We start from the raw sequence: 18,215 nt of genomic DNA on the forward strand, positions 1-18,215 counted from the left end.
AATTTGAGTAAATCTCAATGCCCTCCCTGAACTGAGCACTTGTGTGTAGTGGAAAAGTAGATGCAGGGTGTGGGCATCACAAACTGGTTAAATCCTGGACATTAAAATGATGCATGGAACTGCTATATTCATTATTCTGAGATACTCCTGCTGCTGCCCTTGAGTGCTGCTTTGCCTGATTGCACATATGAGCTGAGTTTAGGAGAACGTGAGAGCAGAGGCTGTCATGAAGACAAGCCAAGAAAGAAATGTTTTCCAGTTCTTGCAGCTGGCTGGCTCAATGCCTCAGAGTCACAACCAATGATGGGTTTAGAATTCCTGCTGGCCTATTGACCTGCAGCAGCACCCATTCCCCGTGTCTTAATTTACCATATTAGACCACTTATTAAAAAGCACCACGCTCAGCAGCATACCTTTTGCATATAACACATTTCAAGGGACGTCACTCATTTTAATGCCAAAATTATCTATGTTCTGCACTAATTTGGTGTCCCTCACTTTTTCTGTTGAAAATGATCTGCAACAGAACAAACAAGGATCATGAAGCTGATGTTTTAGAAAGGGATAAGTCTCAAAGCATTTTGTGATGTTTCCTGCATTAATTATTTTGTGTGTTCCTCACTGTAGGTTTTTGTCACACACTTTGTCCCATATTCAGGTCTTGGCAGGCTGAGAGATAAAGTCAGTAGCCTGCTGCCTTAATGGTGGCACTGTAATGCTCTCTCCCAGTCTCATCCGCATCCCTGCAGGACTGAGCCCTTACGCCTGGAAACATACATTTTGGATAAAATGGAGTTTTGTAAATTGAGGGTTGATAAACTGGGGTTCTACTGTATGTCATTAACAAAGAGTCTCTTTCCCCTAGTCTACTTGATGTGGCCTTGAGTAATTAAACAAAAGGAAAACTGATGCTTAGGATAGTAAGTGTCTAAGTATGTTTTTAATTTCCCATGATTGTGGGGGAAAAGTAATTTAACATTTTAAATTAGGGGAACCTGTTCTTTTGTGTTATCTTTAAATAAATCATGTTATATTATGACAGGTTTCAGAGTAGCAGCTATGTTAGTCTGTATCCGCAAAAAGAACAGGAGTACTTGTGGCTCCTTAGAGACCAACAAATTTATTTGAGCATAAGCTTTCGTGGGCTACAGCCCACTTCATCGGATGCATAGACTGGAACATACAGCAAGAAGATATTTATACATACAGAGAACATGAAAAGGTGGAAGTAGCCATACCAGCTGTAAGAGGCCAATCAATTGAGATGAGCTATCATCAGCAGGAGAAAAACAACTTTTGAACTGATAATCGAGATGACCCATAGAAGGTGTGAGGATACTTAATATGGGATACATGTTAAGTATCCTCCTATAAGTCATCTCGATTTTCACTTCAAAAGTTTTTTTTCTCCTGCCAATAATAGCTCATCTCAATTGATTGGCCTCTTACAGTTGGTATGGCTACTTCCACCTTTTCATGTTCTCTGTATGTATAAATATCTTCTTGCTGTATGTTCCAGTCTATGCATCTGATGAAGTGGGCGGTAGCCCACAAAAGCTCATGCTCAAATAAATTTGTTAGTGTCTAAGGTGCCACAAGAACTCCTCTTCTTTTCATGTTATATTATGTCTCTGGTCTTTTTCATTAGATAATGTGTGAAAGATGCTAACAGCAGCAACTAAATGAAGAAACTTATCTTACTGTATTGTACTGTTCATACTGTGTGGCCGTTAGGAGTATTCTCTTTCTGAAACAGCAAAGTTTTGGGCTAAAAAGAGTAGGGGCCTGATTCTGCTTTCAATGGGAGTTCTGTCATTGACTTCTATTGGAGCAGGATTGGACTCTAATACTGACATATTTGTGTATTTTCTCTACATACTAGAACTAGGGTTTCCGGTTTTAGGGCTAAATTAATAAAACCCAACAAACCCTATCAATGCATGTCTGATATATATAGTAAAATACCCCAAATTTGTCATTTTTGCAGTATTTAAAACTATTTATAATGCCGATAGACCCTACAGTCCTCTCATACTCATGAGGGCCCTGATCCTAATCCTACTGAAGTCAATGGGAGTCGTTCTGTTGACTTTGGGTTTTAGATCAGATCTTTGGAGATCATCCCTGGGAGTAAAGGGCTACAAAGGGGAACAATCTTTGATATAATTCAAAGAAAACAATGTTTTAAGCAGAGATTTAAAAAAACCTCATATTGTTTACTTCTAAAATATGAGTAAAAAATTCCCTAAAATTAAACATCTATAATGAGAAAAAAACAAAATAAAAACCTGAAGCCGGAAAACCTAAGTATAACTCCATAAGGTTCTCTACAAAAAAAACAAAAACAAAAAAAAAAACTAAGTAAGTGTTATAAACTTAGAATGGTAATTAGTTCGCTGTTCAATTTTTCTCAAATAACTTTAGCAAGTATTGACCTCTACCCTTTTCATTAACTTTTCTGTATTTTTCATGGCTAAAAACTTTCTAAGAAAGGATTTTGGGTTTTTCTGTAAAATAATAAAAATTTACTTTAAAAACTTTTGGATAAAAAGGCCACTGTTAACTTAAAAATCACATTCTTCCTGAAACATCTTTACCTAATACTCGAGTCAGTAGTGCCTATGATTACTAAAAGTGAAAGCGATTAGAGTAAAAAATTATTCTTCATTCTTTCATTTGCACTCTTGAAAGTTCTTTATTCATAGTAAGTTTCACTGTAGTCACACATTCCCTTTTGTTTGTGTAGTTTTTCAACACAGCAACAGGAAAGACAATTAAAAAAAATGCAATTGTAAAACCACAAAAATTGTCAGGGAGACTGAGGGACAGGTGTAGTACCTGAAGCTATTTAAAATTTTATTTTTTTTGTTTGTAAAATTGACTACATTTCCAGTTGGCAGTATCCCTTTATCTTATTGAAAACAGTTAATGCAATGGTCTTCCAATCCTCCCTTCCTTCTCACTGTATGGAACATTCCGTTTGTGACTTAATTTTAAGTTGCAAGACTTTCAAACTTGTATCTTCATGAAAGCCTTACTGTTTTTCTTTTTATATAAAAAGAGTTTACACAGTCCCCATGAAATTCTCCTCCATATGGGAGGGTAGACCTCTGCTATTCTCTCAGGTCAATTGGTCACAAGATGTCACTGCAAAGCTAAAAGAGGCTAAGGTGACATCTCTTTGCAGCTGAGAATAGCACCTTTGCAGTACCTATTAAGGATAAGGATAGGAAGGAAACCAGATTTATTTTTAAAGAAACCAGAGTGGACTTTAACACAATATATCCCATGCCCTAGAATAAGATGATTTCAGATCTGGAGCTGAATTTTGGAGTTTAGGCCTATCTTTCTAAATGGGCTCACATCTGAACAACACCAAAAGGTGGGGAAAATTGGGACCTGAACTTTGCAGCTTGGACTGTGAAAGAAACATGATCATTTTGCACATATGGGTTTATTCTGCCCATAGCTGAAAAAAAGAATTATTTATCAGTTTTCTATGCCTGAGAAATTTCACTTAGGGCAGCCAAAATATAATGAACACAGATTTGCAGGGTGGAAATCTGTGGTGGGATAAAGTGGGAAGAAAGAGGATTCGTATAAACAGACACATCCATTCTCTTTGTATATGAGGAGAAACCTCTAGTGGTGAATGTTCTCTTCCAAGAGTTCCCTACCGCTCCTGAAAAAAGAATGAAAAGCAAAAAAAATTCTTCACAGCACACTGGACAGGGCCACATATTCAGCCCTTGCTGTGCTTTTCAGATTATTCATATTATATATATATATATATATATATATATATATATATATATATATATATAAAAACATTAGAGGCCTTATTGATTCTCAATACCTGCAATTTCTTTCTATATTTTTAACAAATATTACATGCTGCACCAAAGGTGTAACTAACAGTCTCAAATATGTACCCATATTGGCTGAGCTTTGTAACTTACTGGTGTTCCAGTGTCCATGCCACCTCCGTGTTCTTTTGTTCTGATGTGCCACTGAAATCACAATTGAAAACAGAAGATGCACCTGACTACATGTGGTAGCACTGGACATTATTTACTTAATATATCTGCCATATTCGGCAGCAGTGAAGCAGTTAATGAAGGGGTCTATGTCTTATATGTGTTCAAATTATTTTGCCTGTGTCTGCACTAGATGTGTAAGCTAGTAGGAGCAGGGACTGTGACTTTTTGTTTGTACAGAGCCAAGCCCAATGACAAGGCTTAATAAATAAAATTTAATACTGGATGTGTTGAAAATCAATCTGTGCTAGGAATAACTGAATTAGAAATACTTCTGACAAAAGAAAAAATAGAAGTTGGAAAGTCCATCAATACCAGTCTTCTCTCACCCCATATTGCAGAATTTGATTATGTTGACTATGCCCATATAGTCTTAATAGATGATTCCATTCTTAATAGTCCAGAGTAAGGTGAAAAATCTCTAAAGGAAACTCAGTATGATCAGTGAGAGGAATTCCAACCTGACCCCAAACCAGATAATTATTGTAATTCAGTGCATCAAAGAAAGAACTGCCAGTTAAGAATTACCACTGATGTTTCTGGTCATGCAGTGACCAAATAATTGCCCATTTTTAAAAAAAGAAATCCTAGAATTGTGGAATAGTCTTCACAGGACAGAGAATTCAAAATGTTAATTTTTTTGAATGTGGAGGGAAAAAAAAGAAACTGAACTTTTTAACCTAAATTTGTGTTTTCTGGGCTGTTCACATATTTTCTTACTGTGGCTTAGTTCAAACAGAGCCTCACCTAAACTTTTGAGATCTCCTTTAAGTACTGTATTATGATCCTCATAAGCTTCTCTACAAACTCTATAGGCTTCTGCTCACCAACCTGCTGTCACAGTTATGACCTTACATAACTTTTATCAGCTGAGCCGGTCTCCTTAGAATCTTCTCCAGAATTTGAGCATTCCCACAAATGTTTTACAGGAGGTTACAGAAAACTGGACACAGCACTTCACATGGTACTTCCCTCAGATGCTGTACAATGGTATAATGGCTTCTCTTGTTTTGTTTGTAATACTTCTGATGCAGCTCAGGAACTGACTTGTCTTCTTTGCTGCAACTGAGTAACACCTTCCCATACAGCTGACTTGAATCCCTATCAGCATAGGCAGCTGGTGGCTAGGGCTAGAGATCAGTCCCCACAAATTGCTCTCTGCCAGGAGCACAGGATCTTGCTGCCCAGCATCTCTGCCTCTGACCTGATTCCCCCTGGACACAGGATTAGTCACAGGGGGCAGAGCCTGGGATTAGGAGCAGGAGTCCATGCACTGGGCTGCAGTGTCACCCACATTTGGTCTGGCTGTCCCTTCAACATGACAGCCGGGAACAATCTGCCTATGGGGAGGTGCTAACTGGAGCTGGGTGGCATGGGGCAGAGTTGGACTCAGTGCTGATGGGAAAACAGAGCTAAGCTGAATGGTCTGAGGGAGCAGCAACTTCACTAAAATACTGTGCCCCTGAGCACCCCTGCTCAATCTGGGGTTGCGAACCCCACCCCCTTACTTTAAGCACTTTCCTGGTGCTCAGATTTTGCTGGTCCTGGGTGCTAATAGGAATGGGCCATTGGCCCACCTGTGGCTATCCCCAACTCAGACCCAACCACAAGAATATTTGCACCAGTCATCTATGCCTGTCAGTATATTCCAGCTCTTTACACGGCATCATATGAGTTGCTTTATGATTCTTAGAATCAAAATGCCTCACTTTATATATGCATACATTAAAATCCATCAGTCATTACTGATTAAATCTTATGGAATATCCTACCAGTTTTACCATTGCTTGTATGTAAAATCTCACACATGGGATGTTACCCCCAATTCCTAGTACCTATTTACTTGTTTTTATATGTAAAATGTGCCCAACACATTGTGTCCAAGTGCAAATATAAAATTACTAAAGTCATACACAATTTATTGACCAATATAAACAAAAGTAGAATAAATTCGCACCTCCACACTGTGAACTGTGACCATCCCTCAAAATCAGCTGAGATAAAAGCCTACGAAAATAGATCCTCGAATAGTCAACAAACTCTGTTTCTGTTAGACTAACAGAATTATACATATTAGAAACAAAGGCCCCAACTCCAGCTTCAAGATTTTTAAAGCTAAGGAAGTACCTGGTTTGCCTCGACATTCTGAATTACAAATAGTACAAGGTGTCATCTCAGTTAGGCAGATCCCAAACAGGAGTCGTACACGGTTTTATAGATCAAGGGTTCTCAAACTGGGGGTTGGGACCCCTCAGGGGGTCATGAGGGTATTACATGAGGGGTCATGAGCTGTTAGTCTCCACCCCATGCCCCACTTTGCCTCAAGCATTTTTAATAATGTTAAATATATTAAAAAGTGTTTTTAATTTATAAGGGGGGGTCGCACTCAGAGGCGTCCTATGTGAAAGGGGTCACCAGTACAAAAGTTTGAGAACTACTGTTATAGACCATTGTCAATAACCTGAATTTCACTTGGAAGCAAACAGGAAGCAAAATCAGTCTGGAAAACTGGTGTTAAGTTCTCCTTGGAGGTGGTCAGCTGCTTTCTGCAGCTGTTGTAGCTTCTGAGTTATATCTTGAGGGTATCCCGTCAAGTGCACTGCAATAAGTAATCTTGGAGGAATAGGTAACAGCAACAAGGCCTACACCACAGAAAATGGTTACAGTTTCGGTTTCCTAACCAGACTTGGATGAAAAAAAGCATTTTAGGCTGTAGATACCACTTGAGAATTCAGGAGCAAAGTTGGATCCAAAAGTTTCCTCTGCCCAAACTGCAAACCTCATTGACAAAATGTAGTCAGTCCTACTCAATCACGGAGGCAGGCACCGCTCCATCTTGCCTTTTGCTAGATGCTGCCCCATCCTACCAGCATCAACAACTTGTCTGGATTGAACTGCAACCACCTCACCCTATTCACATTCAATCCTAGCCAGGCACTGGGAAATTGATACACTACTCCATCTACGCTCAACAAAAATCAGATATAGAGCTGTGTGTCACCTGAACACTGATGGCATCATAATCCAAAATTTCTCACTATCTTTCTGCAATGGCCTCACATATTGAACAGATTAACTAGAGCAATGATAGAATAGTACTGGAACAGTGGACCCTATATGAGAGAACTTTTAGGTATGAACAATTCTGTAACCCCACAATTTAGGATATATTTGAGAAGAATAAAAACTTCCCATCTATCCTAGCCAGTATTTGCAGATGTGTTAACAGAACTTCACGGGCACTGGTATAAAAAACTACTGACAAATCTTTAAAAGAAAAAAAATGAAAAATCAGCTAATTTGTCTATTTCTAGGAGATCATCAACCAATGAGACCACTCTTTCTGACATAATCAGGTCCAAAGCCAGACTGAAAGAGATCAGGGAATCTGACACCAGATTACACCAAAGTTGCCCAGCTATAACCTTCTTAATAACCTTCATGGAAAGAGAAGGTTAAAGACTGGGCACAATAGAGTATAATTCACTTGCAGTCATGGCCTTCTCTTTATATTTGATCTATACTTGTAACGCAATGCACAATATGCATTTTAAAATATATTTCATGTTTTTTGGCAAATCTGCATTTATTACTTCAATATCAAATTGCAAAAGGATTTTTTTTTTAATATGGAGGATTACTGTTCAGGTTGTCTGGATTCTCTGATTAAAGACTCCCTTTCTATACATTGATGTAATACAGCTTTAAAAAAGCTGGTAAGGCTTAAAGTGCCAGTGATCTGCAGATCAAGTTGTCCCAAAGTATGTGTTACATGATGGACCATACTGGTTCCATTCTTTTGTCTGGGCCCTGTATTGGGTTACTGAGTGATTTCTGAATTGTCCCTTTCAGTCAATTGTGTATTATTTGTCTTACAGGATACAGAAAGCTGTGTTAGGATTTTCCTTAAAAAGAAAGACCAGTTTGAAAGTTCGTATAATTGCAAAAGCTTTACACCATGTATAATCTGTGAAATGTATTAAAAAATAGGTTTCTAACTAAAATGGACAAATGTATGTATATGTGTAGTGATAACTGTGACAGGTTAGACCCCCTTTTTGGGATGCCACCTGATGTACTGGGGTTTCACTAAGCCCCTCCTGCTCCACCAGCCTGGCTTCTCTCTCCGTTAGGCTGAATTAGGCTCTCCGGCATTTGCAGCGCACACACATAGGTAGGGCCACACCCAGGTGCAGACACAGACTTAAGTCAGCTCTGTGTGAGAGTATTCACCTAGCACTCATGTGCACACACCCTTTGGTGAATAAACCCAAAATAATATTGTCTTGCGCTGTATAGGAAGATCTGCACAGTACAAGCTCATAAAAATTCACCCTCTCCCTCAATGTGAAGAGAGATGTGCACAACTTCTTGCCCTGCCCAGTTAGAAGTTGCACAAACTTGGTTTAATAATAAACAAAAATTTATTAACTATAAAAGGCAGATTTTAAGTGTTTATAAGTGATAGCAAACAGAACAAAGCAGATTACTAAGCAAATAAAACAAAACATGCATACTAAGCTTAAGATCTTAAAGAGACTGGTTTCAATAAGTAATTTCTCACCCTAAATGTTATTTTAGGCAAGTTGCAGAGTTTCTGTAGCTTAGAGTTCCGGCTATTTACTATTACAGACTGGACCCCTGTCTGTCTGGACTCACCTCTGCCTTTCCCCTCAGGTTAGTTCCTTTGTCCCTTCAGGTATTTTCAGTAGCCTTTCTTCCTGGGTATGCAATGAAGGAGAGTCCAGATTAACCCCCTCCCCAGCCTTAAAAAAGATTTATCCCAGGCGGGAAACCTTTGTCTGATCTCCATCCGCCTACAGAGGAAAAGTATCAACAGTGTCCCAGCTGGTATTTTGTATCAGGTGATCTTATCAGCTGGCCTTGCAGTGTCAAAGCAACTATGACACCAGGTTTATTTGCAATGGCCACGGGAAGGAACTCCAGGCCTTATTGGAAATTCACATCTTCAAAGACTCATTGTCATTTTCTAATGGCCCATTAAGGCTGATTACTTACTGTCTGATGGGCATTTCCCAAGTATAAACACAGATGTAATTGTTACATAGTCAATATTCCTACCTTTAGATACAGAAATGATACATGCATACAAATTTGATAATCACATTCAGTAAATTATAACCTTTCCAATGATACCTTATATGAGCCACCTTGCATAAAATATATCTTAGTTATGCCATATTCATATCATAACCATCTCTCTATGAAGAATATGGGGTGTAGCGTCACAATAGCCATCTTGCTTTTTAAGAGCAGTGGTATTTGTAAAATCAGAGAACCCAGTATCAGGGATTATAAAGAAGTCTGTAAACACAGGTTCCATAGTTGTGGATATTTTACAAAGACATTGTCTGTGCCCCATGCAGCTTACTATCTAAATCAGATAGATACAATACAGAACAATCTTGACTATTTGAACATCACGCATCCAAAACCCACTTTGTAAGCTGCTTGTATTCCCGTTCTACTCCTAACACAATATACAAAATTCAGAACGTAATTCCTGAAGTCCTATGCAGCTGCCAGCAGATCCAGTCTCCTCCTTACCTACAACATTTCCCTATTCAACATTGCCCTATTCAAACTCCAGCAAGGCAAGAGCATGATCCCACTCTCAGACAGACAGGCCATTGGAACAAGTGAGATACTCACATTATGAATTGAGCCATCTGACTCTTTTTACTTGGTGGGAGATAACTACCACCGTAAGTTATACATCTGGAATCCACATGAATACAGAACACCTTGAAAGGTTCTGCTACCTGCAATCACTCAATTCTGACTAAGCTCTATCATACTAATGTCTGGACACACCCCAACTCCATGAAGGTTGATACCATCTCTTTCAGCTGCACTGACACAGGACGTCCCCTGGCAGCACTGGACTTTGTGACATCTGTAAAACAATCTCTTTCCATGGTCAAGTTCCACCATGGGAAATAATTGTTTTATATTCCACATATCCACCACAACAGAAGACAATTATAGGAAAGGCCAATAGTTCCCTCCTCGATTCTTGGTATGCATTCCTATTCCTATTTGATTCATTCCTTGGAGTTCCAAAGTCACTTCATTCTTCTCTGGGATGGCTCTACCATCTATCCAACTCTCCTTCAGTTCAAGGCTGTGGCCACAACAGTTCCTCTGTTTTGTTGGCCTTCAGGTAGTCCTCAGTTTGTTGCAGAGCCAAGTTCACCTACGTCTGCATTCTTCCAGGCAGACTTTCCAAGTATTGCTCCAATACTATGAATTTCCCTACTATACAGGTTCCAGAAATTGTGTAAGATGCCTTTTAATGAAAGATCAGTATGTAGATTGAATTAAGAAACTTTGCTGTTCCACTTATTTAAATTCCTAATGTGATGATGACTCAGCTAACAAGTCTGCTGTTTTAACAGCAGATACATGCTACTCACACCACGACAGAGAGGTACAGCACAGGACATATTTTCCTGTTCCAGGGAGTGAGAGCATTTTCTTTCTAAAGTGTTTTGTGTGTGTATGAATATGTCTCTAACCTGAGTAGCCAAAGCTTTCTTGCAGTATTAGCAGAACGCTTCTCAAAAGATAGATTTAAGCATTACATCACATGCCATTTGTCATTATTCTGCATATCAAGTCATGTTTCCACTCAGTGTCCTGTTAGCCCTTGTGCATTCCATCACTTCTATGCCAAGTAAAGTGTTGTTATCCGTGGTCATTCAGGAGATGGGCAAAACCTCTTTCACAGGAAAGTTAAATCAACAGCCTCAATTTGAACCTACTGTTTTGTAACTTCAAGAGCTAAGCACATTAAATAATTATTAAAAGTCTCCTGCCAACCTAAAAATCACACTTCTGTCTGAATATATTTTATCCACTATTTTTAGAAGAAACACCTAATTTTACTCTATCTAAAATAGATTAAAACTTTACTTCCCTATATTTTCAATTTATTTTGTGTATAGTCCCCTCTACAGTCACCCAGTTTAACTTGTAGCTTGTGTGTTGTCCAGCACCAACGAAGAGAAAAACATTTAAAAACAAATAGGAAATTGTGATTATAAAATCACAGAAGTGCAGAGTGATTCAGGGGCAAGCGTATCTGAAACTTTTAAAAACTTTTTACTGTTTTCAACTGACAGTATAATTTTCATTTGCGCATGAATACAAACTGAGACAGGCTGAGCGCTTCCAGATTAGCAGGAGTAACCAGGTACAACAAGGTTTGGTGTGGGTTGCATATTCTGATACAGAACTAAACATGCTTTGCTAATATATATGGCCTATTAGTAAAAGCATGTGGTGAAACAATCTCAGGTAAAAAGGTATTTGATTTTTATGTAAGATGCATATCTGCACCTATCGCTCAAACTATGGGAAAGGGTCTGACTAACCTAAACAGGTACAATGCCTTCATAACCTGTGGACATATCAACAAGCATCTACAAACGGAGGCACGGTGCATCAACTACTGTATCTTTGATTTAGTCTAATCTCTCATCTGGGAATGTGTAGTAAATTGTCCATTCTAACTGTACGTACCTATATTCAAAAGAAAAGGTTATTACTAACCTAGTTTTGAGGCAGACTTTCAAGATAGAGAATAACGTCTATGACCATTTACAGATACTTTTTGGTTTGTTTAATCTATTGCCTGGCATAAAATAGTGTACCTGGCAGAATGTACCTGGAGTGCTGCCACACACATTTGATACATCGTGACGTGCTTTGTATTGTACTTGAATAGAACACGTGAGCACAGTAGGCAGAGATGAAGAAAAACACCTGAGTAAATATAGATTTAGGAGCTTAACTTTGGGCACTTGGTTTAAAATTTTTGACCAAAGACTTTGTAGCCTTTTGGACCAAACTCTGGACCTTTTCAAAACAGGATGCCTCTAGTCGATGTGCAAAAAATGCATGCACAATTGGGCACTTAAATTTGTGGGCTCATTTCAGGCAATTGTTCTAAATTATGGTAACTGCATACGTGAGTTTGTGTATGCTGACACATAGTGGTAGTTGAAGGCCAGAAGAGAACATCCCATCAGATTCTAGGCTGACCTCCTGTTTATCACCCGCTTTTCCCTTGAATTGAACCCAATAACCTGGATTTTAGACTAAAGCATTACAGCCCTCAACAGACTAAACTATTGTGTGACACAGAGAGAGACCAATGCCCCAAAATGGTGGTGACCCTGGACACAGGCGTGAGAAAAGAACTCCAGGGATATAGCCACACTTGAATGGTTAGTTAATTAACGTGTTAGTTAAGACGTGTTAACTAACACCACTGTGAGCGCTAGTGTAGACACCGCACCACCGGTGTCCCGTCCAGGGCGCTAGGTAAGATGCAGGCACCACAGCTACGCGACCCTGCCCTCAGGCGGAGCAGCGGCGGGGCGATGAGCGGCGCGCTACTGAAGAGAGAGGCTAAGGGGCCGCCTAATACCCAGCGGGGTGCTCGCCCCGCCTGGCTCGAGCCCCGCCGGGAGCCCGCCAAAAATACCTCCACCCCGTCCGGGGAGCCGGCCCCTATCCCAGCCCCCACCTCACCCCTCCCGTCAGTCGGGAACCCCGATTTAGTTACCAGCCAGCTCCGCCCCGCTTACATAAGGGCTCCCGCGGCCTCTCGCGAGACTCCCACCCCCACGTCACCGGCAGACCAGACGGCGACAACATGGCGGAGCGGAGGAGACATAGGAAGCGGGTCCAGGTAGTGCAGCTTCCCTCGGGGACTTGTGTTCTCCTGCCCGGTCTCTGCTCCCGCTCGAGCCCCCTGCGGCTGGCCCTGCTCCCCGCCTCCGGACTCCCGCCCACTCTTGGGCCTCTCGCCCCAGCCCCTGTCTCCCTCCCGTAAGGCCCCGCCAGAGTGCCCCTCTCCTCCCTGGAGCACCGCTGCGCTCCCCGCCGCGTGCAGAGCCCAGCCCTGCACAGCCCCCCTGCCTCCTGTGAGCACGCGGGGACCCCTGTCGTGATATCGTAGCAGTACATCACCCCCGCCCTGTCCGTGCTGGCCTGCGTGCACCCACCCACCTCCTGTGCATGCTCACAAGCCCCCCCCCCCCCCACAAGCACATCTGTGCAGAGGTGCACCCCTAGTGCGCTACACCTGTCGCCAAAGCGCAGCTGTGCGCTGCCCATTGAATCAATGGGAATGACAATTCCCTTCTCTTGGAGGAGGGGATGGAAGGGGGTTCCACATTCAAGAACCAGTATTTTATAAAGAATGTCTGAATTTCTCATACCTTCTTGCCGCTTGAAGACCTATTCAGTTGTAAACAAAAATATGTGGAAGGGATTTTCTTCATAATACGGATCTAAAACGTTTTGTTATTTTTTTTATAGAGACAAAGTGGGTGAGGTAATATCTCTTATTGTAACAGCTTCTTTTGGTGAAAGAGATGAGCTTTTGTGAAATTTAGACAGGTAAATGATTACTTTTGTGAATGATGGGTGTTCTTTCAGGTACAGTAAATCACCCCTCCTCCTTCCCCTCTCCTCCTCCCAAATCCTACATATTTAAATGTTTATTTAGACAAATACTAATGGGGAGAGAGGAGGAGCTTTTTTTCAGTAAATATTCAAGTGGGGGAATAAAGTGTTTCTTACAGCTGGAACAATAAAGGCATTTGTAGTTCAGGTTGCCAAAACATGTTGGGTGGGATCCACAAAGGTACTTAGGTTCCTAAATCCCACTTTTGGTGCCACTGAGATCCATAAAACACCCACTAAATGCTGTAGGTGTCTAAACTAATTTGGCACCTAAGTTTTCAGGGTAAAAGTTCTCCTTCGTGCCTATATTTATGTCTCAGAGTATGCCTGTCTGCCTTCCTCAAGGTGTTGAGACACCATCTCCTGCCTAAACCCCAGAGTGATTCACAAGTCTGGGAAAGATAGGCATGTGGCTGCCTATCTCACATGCGTGGCCCAAACTGGTAGGTGGCCTCTGAATGTGCCTACCAGATTGAGTCCCATTCAGAATCTGGCCAGAGGAGGAGGAGATGGTGCTCATCTTATAACTTTAGCCCCATGGTTAGAGCGTTCACCTGGGACGTGGGAGATCCCTGTTCAATTCCTCCTTCACTAGCAGAGGCAGAGGGAGAGGGAGGATTTGAACAGGGGTATCCCACATCTCTCAGGAGAGTGCCTTAGTCACTTATATGGGTTTCCCTCAAAGTCTCCTGCTGAAGCTGGTCCACTGTGAATAAATAATAAGTGAATGGAGCAGAAGAACTGAAGCCGGGGTCTCCGACTTCCCAGGTGGGTGCCTTACCCGCTGTACTACAATCATTCTTTCCCTCTGTCTCTGGCCCAATGATTACACCTCTACCCCGATATAACGTGACCTGATATAACATGAATTCAGATATAATGTGATAAAGCAGTGCTGGAGGGGGGGGAGGGAGGGGCTGCACATGCTAGTGGATCAAAGCAAGTTTGATATAACACAGATTCACCTATAACGTGGTAAGATTTTTTGGCTCTTGAGGACAGCGTGTTATTGGGGTAGAGGTGTATTTAATGATTTATCCACAATGGACCAGTCATTGAGTGAGAGAGTGTTTCTGAAAATTTACAAGTTATTTTGTTAAGTTAGTTAATTAAAGACAATCCTTTAAGAAATTAAGCAGCTATCAGTCTTTTCTCTGTCCCAAATGATCTTAACAATGGAATAATGCAGGCATTTCAGACTTCCCATATAGTTAAAATTAATTGAAATCTTGTGCAGGAGCACAGGGGGAATCCTGGAAGCACAGAGAGTCACTGACTAAGGGTACAGCTACACTACGGGATTATTCCGATTTTACATAAACCGGTTTTATAAAACAGATTGTATAAAGTCGAGTGCACGCGGCCACACTAAGCACATTAATTCGGTGGTGTGCATCCATGGTCCGAGGCTAGCATCGATTTCCGGAGCATTGCACTGTGGGTAGCTATTCCGTAGCTATCCCATAGTTCCCGCAGTCTCCCCCGCTCCTTAGAATTCTGGGTTGAGAGCCCAGTGGCTGATGGGGCAAAAATCATTGTCGCGGGTGGTTCTGGGTAAATGTCGTCAGTCATTCCTTCCTCCGGCAAAGCAACGGCAGACAATCATTTTGCGCCCTTTTTCCTTGGATTGCCCTGGCAGACGCCATAGCACGGCAACCATGGAGCCCGTTGAGCTTTTTTTTTATAGTCACCGTATGTGTACTGGATGCCGCAGACAGAGGCGATACTCTAGCGCTACACAGCAGCATTCATTTGCTTTTGCATGATAGCAGAGACGGTTATCAGTCGTTCTGTACCGTCTGCTGCCGGTGTAAATTGGCAATGAGATGATGGTTATCTGTCCTTCTGTGCTGTCTGCTGCTATCAGGTGTGCCCCTGGCTGAGATCGGCTGGGGGCGCAAAGGCAAAACGGGGAATGATTCCCCAAGTCAATCCCTCCTTTATGGTTTCTAAAAATAGAGTCAGTCCTGCCTAGAATATGGGGCAAGTGTACTAGAGAACCAGTGTATCAGAGAGCACAGCTGCTCCTTTTCAGATCCCGCAGAAAAGATGAGCTTCATGCCATTCACGGGGGGTGCCTCTGCAACAACCCCACCCGTTGCTTCCCTGCTCCCCCAACCTTCCTGGGCTACCGTGGCAGTTTCCCCCCCATTTGTGTCATGAATTTATAAAGAATGCAGGAATAAGAAACAATGACTTGTTAGTGAGATAAAATGAGGGGGAGGCAGCCTCCCCGTGCTATGACAGTCCAGGCAGGACATTAAGCTGTGCGGGGGAGAGGAGCCCAGCATGCCGCTGCTATGATAGTCCAGGCAGGACAGAATCTTTTCTTTACACAGGAAAGGGAGGGGGCTAATGGAGCTCAGCCCCCAGTTGCTATGATGAGGACAGTTACCAGCCGTTCTGTACCATCTACTGGCAATGACTGAGAATCATCCCTATTTTCACCCAGGCACCCCCGGCCGACCTCACCTGAGGCAAGCCAGGAGCACTCACGAGCTGATGGTGACGACGGATATCAGTCATATTGTACCGTCTGCCACCAGGGAGGGGAGAGGAGCTGATACTGCTCTTCACTGCTGCAGCATCGCGTCTACCACCAGCATTCATTAGACATAGGGTGACATTGAAAAAAGTCAAGAAACGATTTCTTTCCCTTTTCTTTCACGTGGTGGGGGGAGGGAGTAAATTGACGAGCTATACCCTGAACCATGCTGGACAATGTGTTTGAACCTACAGGCACTGGGAACTAGTTTTCGGAGACTGCTGTGGACTGTGGGATAGCTAGAGTCCTCAGTAGCCCCTCCCTCCCTCCATGAGCGTCCATTTGATTCTTTGGCTTTCTGTTAACGCTTGTCACGCAGCACTGTGTAGCCTGGAGATTTTTTTCAAATGCTTTGGCATTTCGTCTTCTGTAACGGAGCTGTGATAGAACAGATTTGTCTCCCCATACAGCGATCAGATCCAGTATCTCCTGTACGGTCTATGCTGGAGCTCTTTTTGGATTTGGGACTGCATTACCACCCGTGCTGATCAGAGCTCCACGCTGGGAAAACAGGAAATGTAATTCAAAAGTTCCTGGGGCTTTTCCTGTTTACCTGGCCACTGCATCCGAGTTCAGATTGCTGTCCAGAGTGGTCACAGTGGTGCACTATGGGATACTGCCCGGAGGCCAATACCGTCGATTTGCGGCCACACTAACCCTAATCTGATATGGTAATACCGATTTTAGCGCTACTCCTCTCGTTGGGGAGGAGTACAGAAACCGATTTAAAGAGCCCTTTATATCGATATAAAGGGCCTCGTAGTGTGGACGGGTACAGCGTTAAATCGGTTTAACACTGCTAAAATCAGTTTAAACGCGTAGTGTAGACCAGGCCTAAGATCTGTTACACTCCTTCACGTATCACCAGTTTTGCTAATACAGCCCTCTCACTTAATAAATCAATTGCAAATTAAGAGTCAGATTCTCCAGTATGCTTAATGCTGCTCTGATGATGCAAAGCAGCTGTAAAATCATCTTAACTAACTGACGTGCTCTGGCTGTTTTGGTGTACTGGTGAATTTGCCCCTAAATTTAAAATTTCAAAAAAAGATTTGAGGTTGATACTGCAGATCTTCAAATAATTAGAAATGTTATATGGTAATATTCTTCTTAGGTTTCTTGTTTAGTATTCATGACTGAAAAAACCCTAGAGAAATTGAGACAAGAAACTGCATTAACATGGAATTAAGTTTGAGAATATATATATCAGTAACTTCTCAGTTGAAAACATTATAGAGAAGTTGTAATTCTCCTATACCCACGCATTACAAACCCAGAAAATGATGCCATGCAGGAAGGGGAAATGTGAAAAAATCTCTTCAAAAATAAATTTAATCTGAGATCACAAATATTACATTACTTCAGGACAGAGATAAGGTTGTTTAGAGTTCTTCACCATGTATTTTTTTTTTTTTTTTACCTGAATATATTTGGAGTTCTTTTAAATGTAACCTTAACTCTGAATTTCCTGGGTTTGTAATGTATCTTTTGGGAATAATTACACCATCCCTATAATGTTGTATTACTGTTAAATTACTGATATATACTCTCAGCCTTAACTTCATTCTAGCATATTTTGTCTGGGAAAATATGTGTGTATGCACATTTGTGAACTCATGGATGCAGTGTTCATGTAATGAATCGTAGAGTTGTACAATACGTGTATTTATTCACTTTGATCATCTCATGTGCCCTGTGCCCACTAATCTATCACACTGGGACTTATTCTGGCATGCCATGCCTGAGATCAGTGTCAAACAGCCACCATTAAAAACCACCACCACCCAGCAACAAAAAAACTGTCAGAGAAATGTTTTCTTTCTTCCTCCCAGTGTGGAATTTTCTAGGGGGGCGGGGGGAGGGGTAATCATACCTGGTTTGAGGCCCAAGAAGGACAGGATTCATTCTTATGCTTGTGACCTATTCTTTTTTTTTTAACTTTTAAAAAAATTACTATTAAAAAAAGAAGAAACTGGAAAAGTATAGATAGAACAAGAAAATAATCAGGTGCTTACAAGTTAGAACTGCATCCATGGCAATAATATGGTACAATACTCTAAAGTGTCAGTGATTTGAATTATTCTTTATATAGCAAATAAAGCACAAACAGGATTTAATACAGTCCAGGAAAACAC

The 18,215-nt window shown here is 41.5% G+C and overlaps 1 protein-coding gene across 1 annotated transcript in view; it reads left to right on the top strand.

The window, feature by feature from the left end:
- Positions 1-12,655: 12,655 nt before the first annotated feature.
- SEC62 (SEC62 homolog, preprotein translocation factor) overlaps positions 12,656-18,215 on the top strand; it is a 33,689-nt gene continuing 28,129 nt past the window's right edge. The window contains exon 1 of the mRNA XM_050966061.1: positions 12,656-12,756. Within this exon, the coding sequence (XP_050822018.1) occupies positions 12,721-12,756 (36 nt within the window). The 5' untranslated portion in view covers positions 12,656-12,720. The remainder of the gene's footprint in view (positions 12,757-18,215) is intronic.

The sequence above is a fragment of the Gopherus flavomarginatus genome, chromosome 8, assembly GCF_025201925.1.
Source record: "Gopherus flavomarginatus isolate rGopFla2 chromosome 8, rGopFla2.mat.asm, whole genome shotgun sequence".
In the NCBI taxonomy this organism is placed as follows: domain Eukaryota; kingdom Metazoa; phylum Chordata; order Testudines; family Testudinidae; genus Gopherus; species Gopherus flavomarginatus.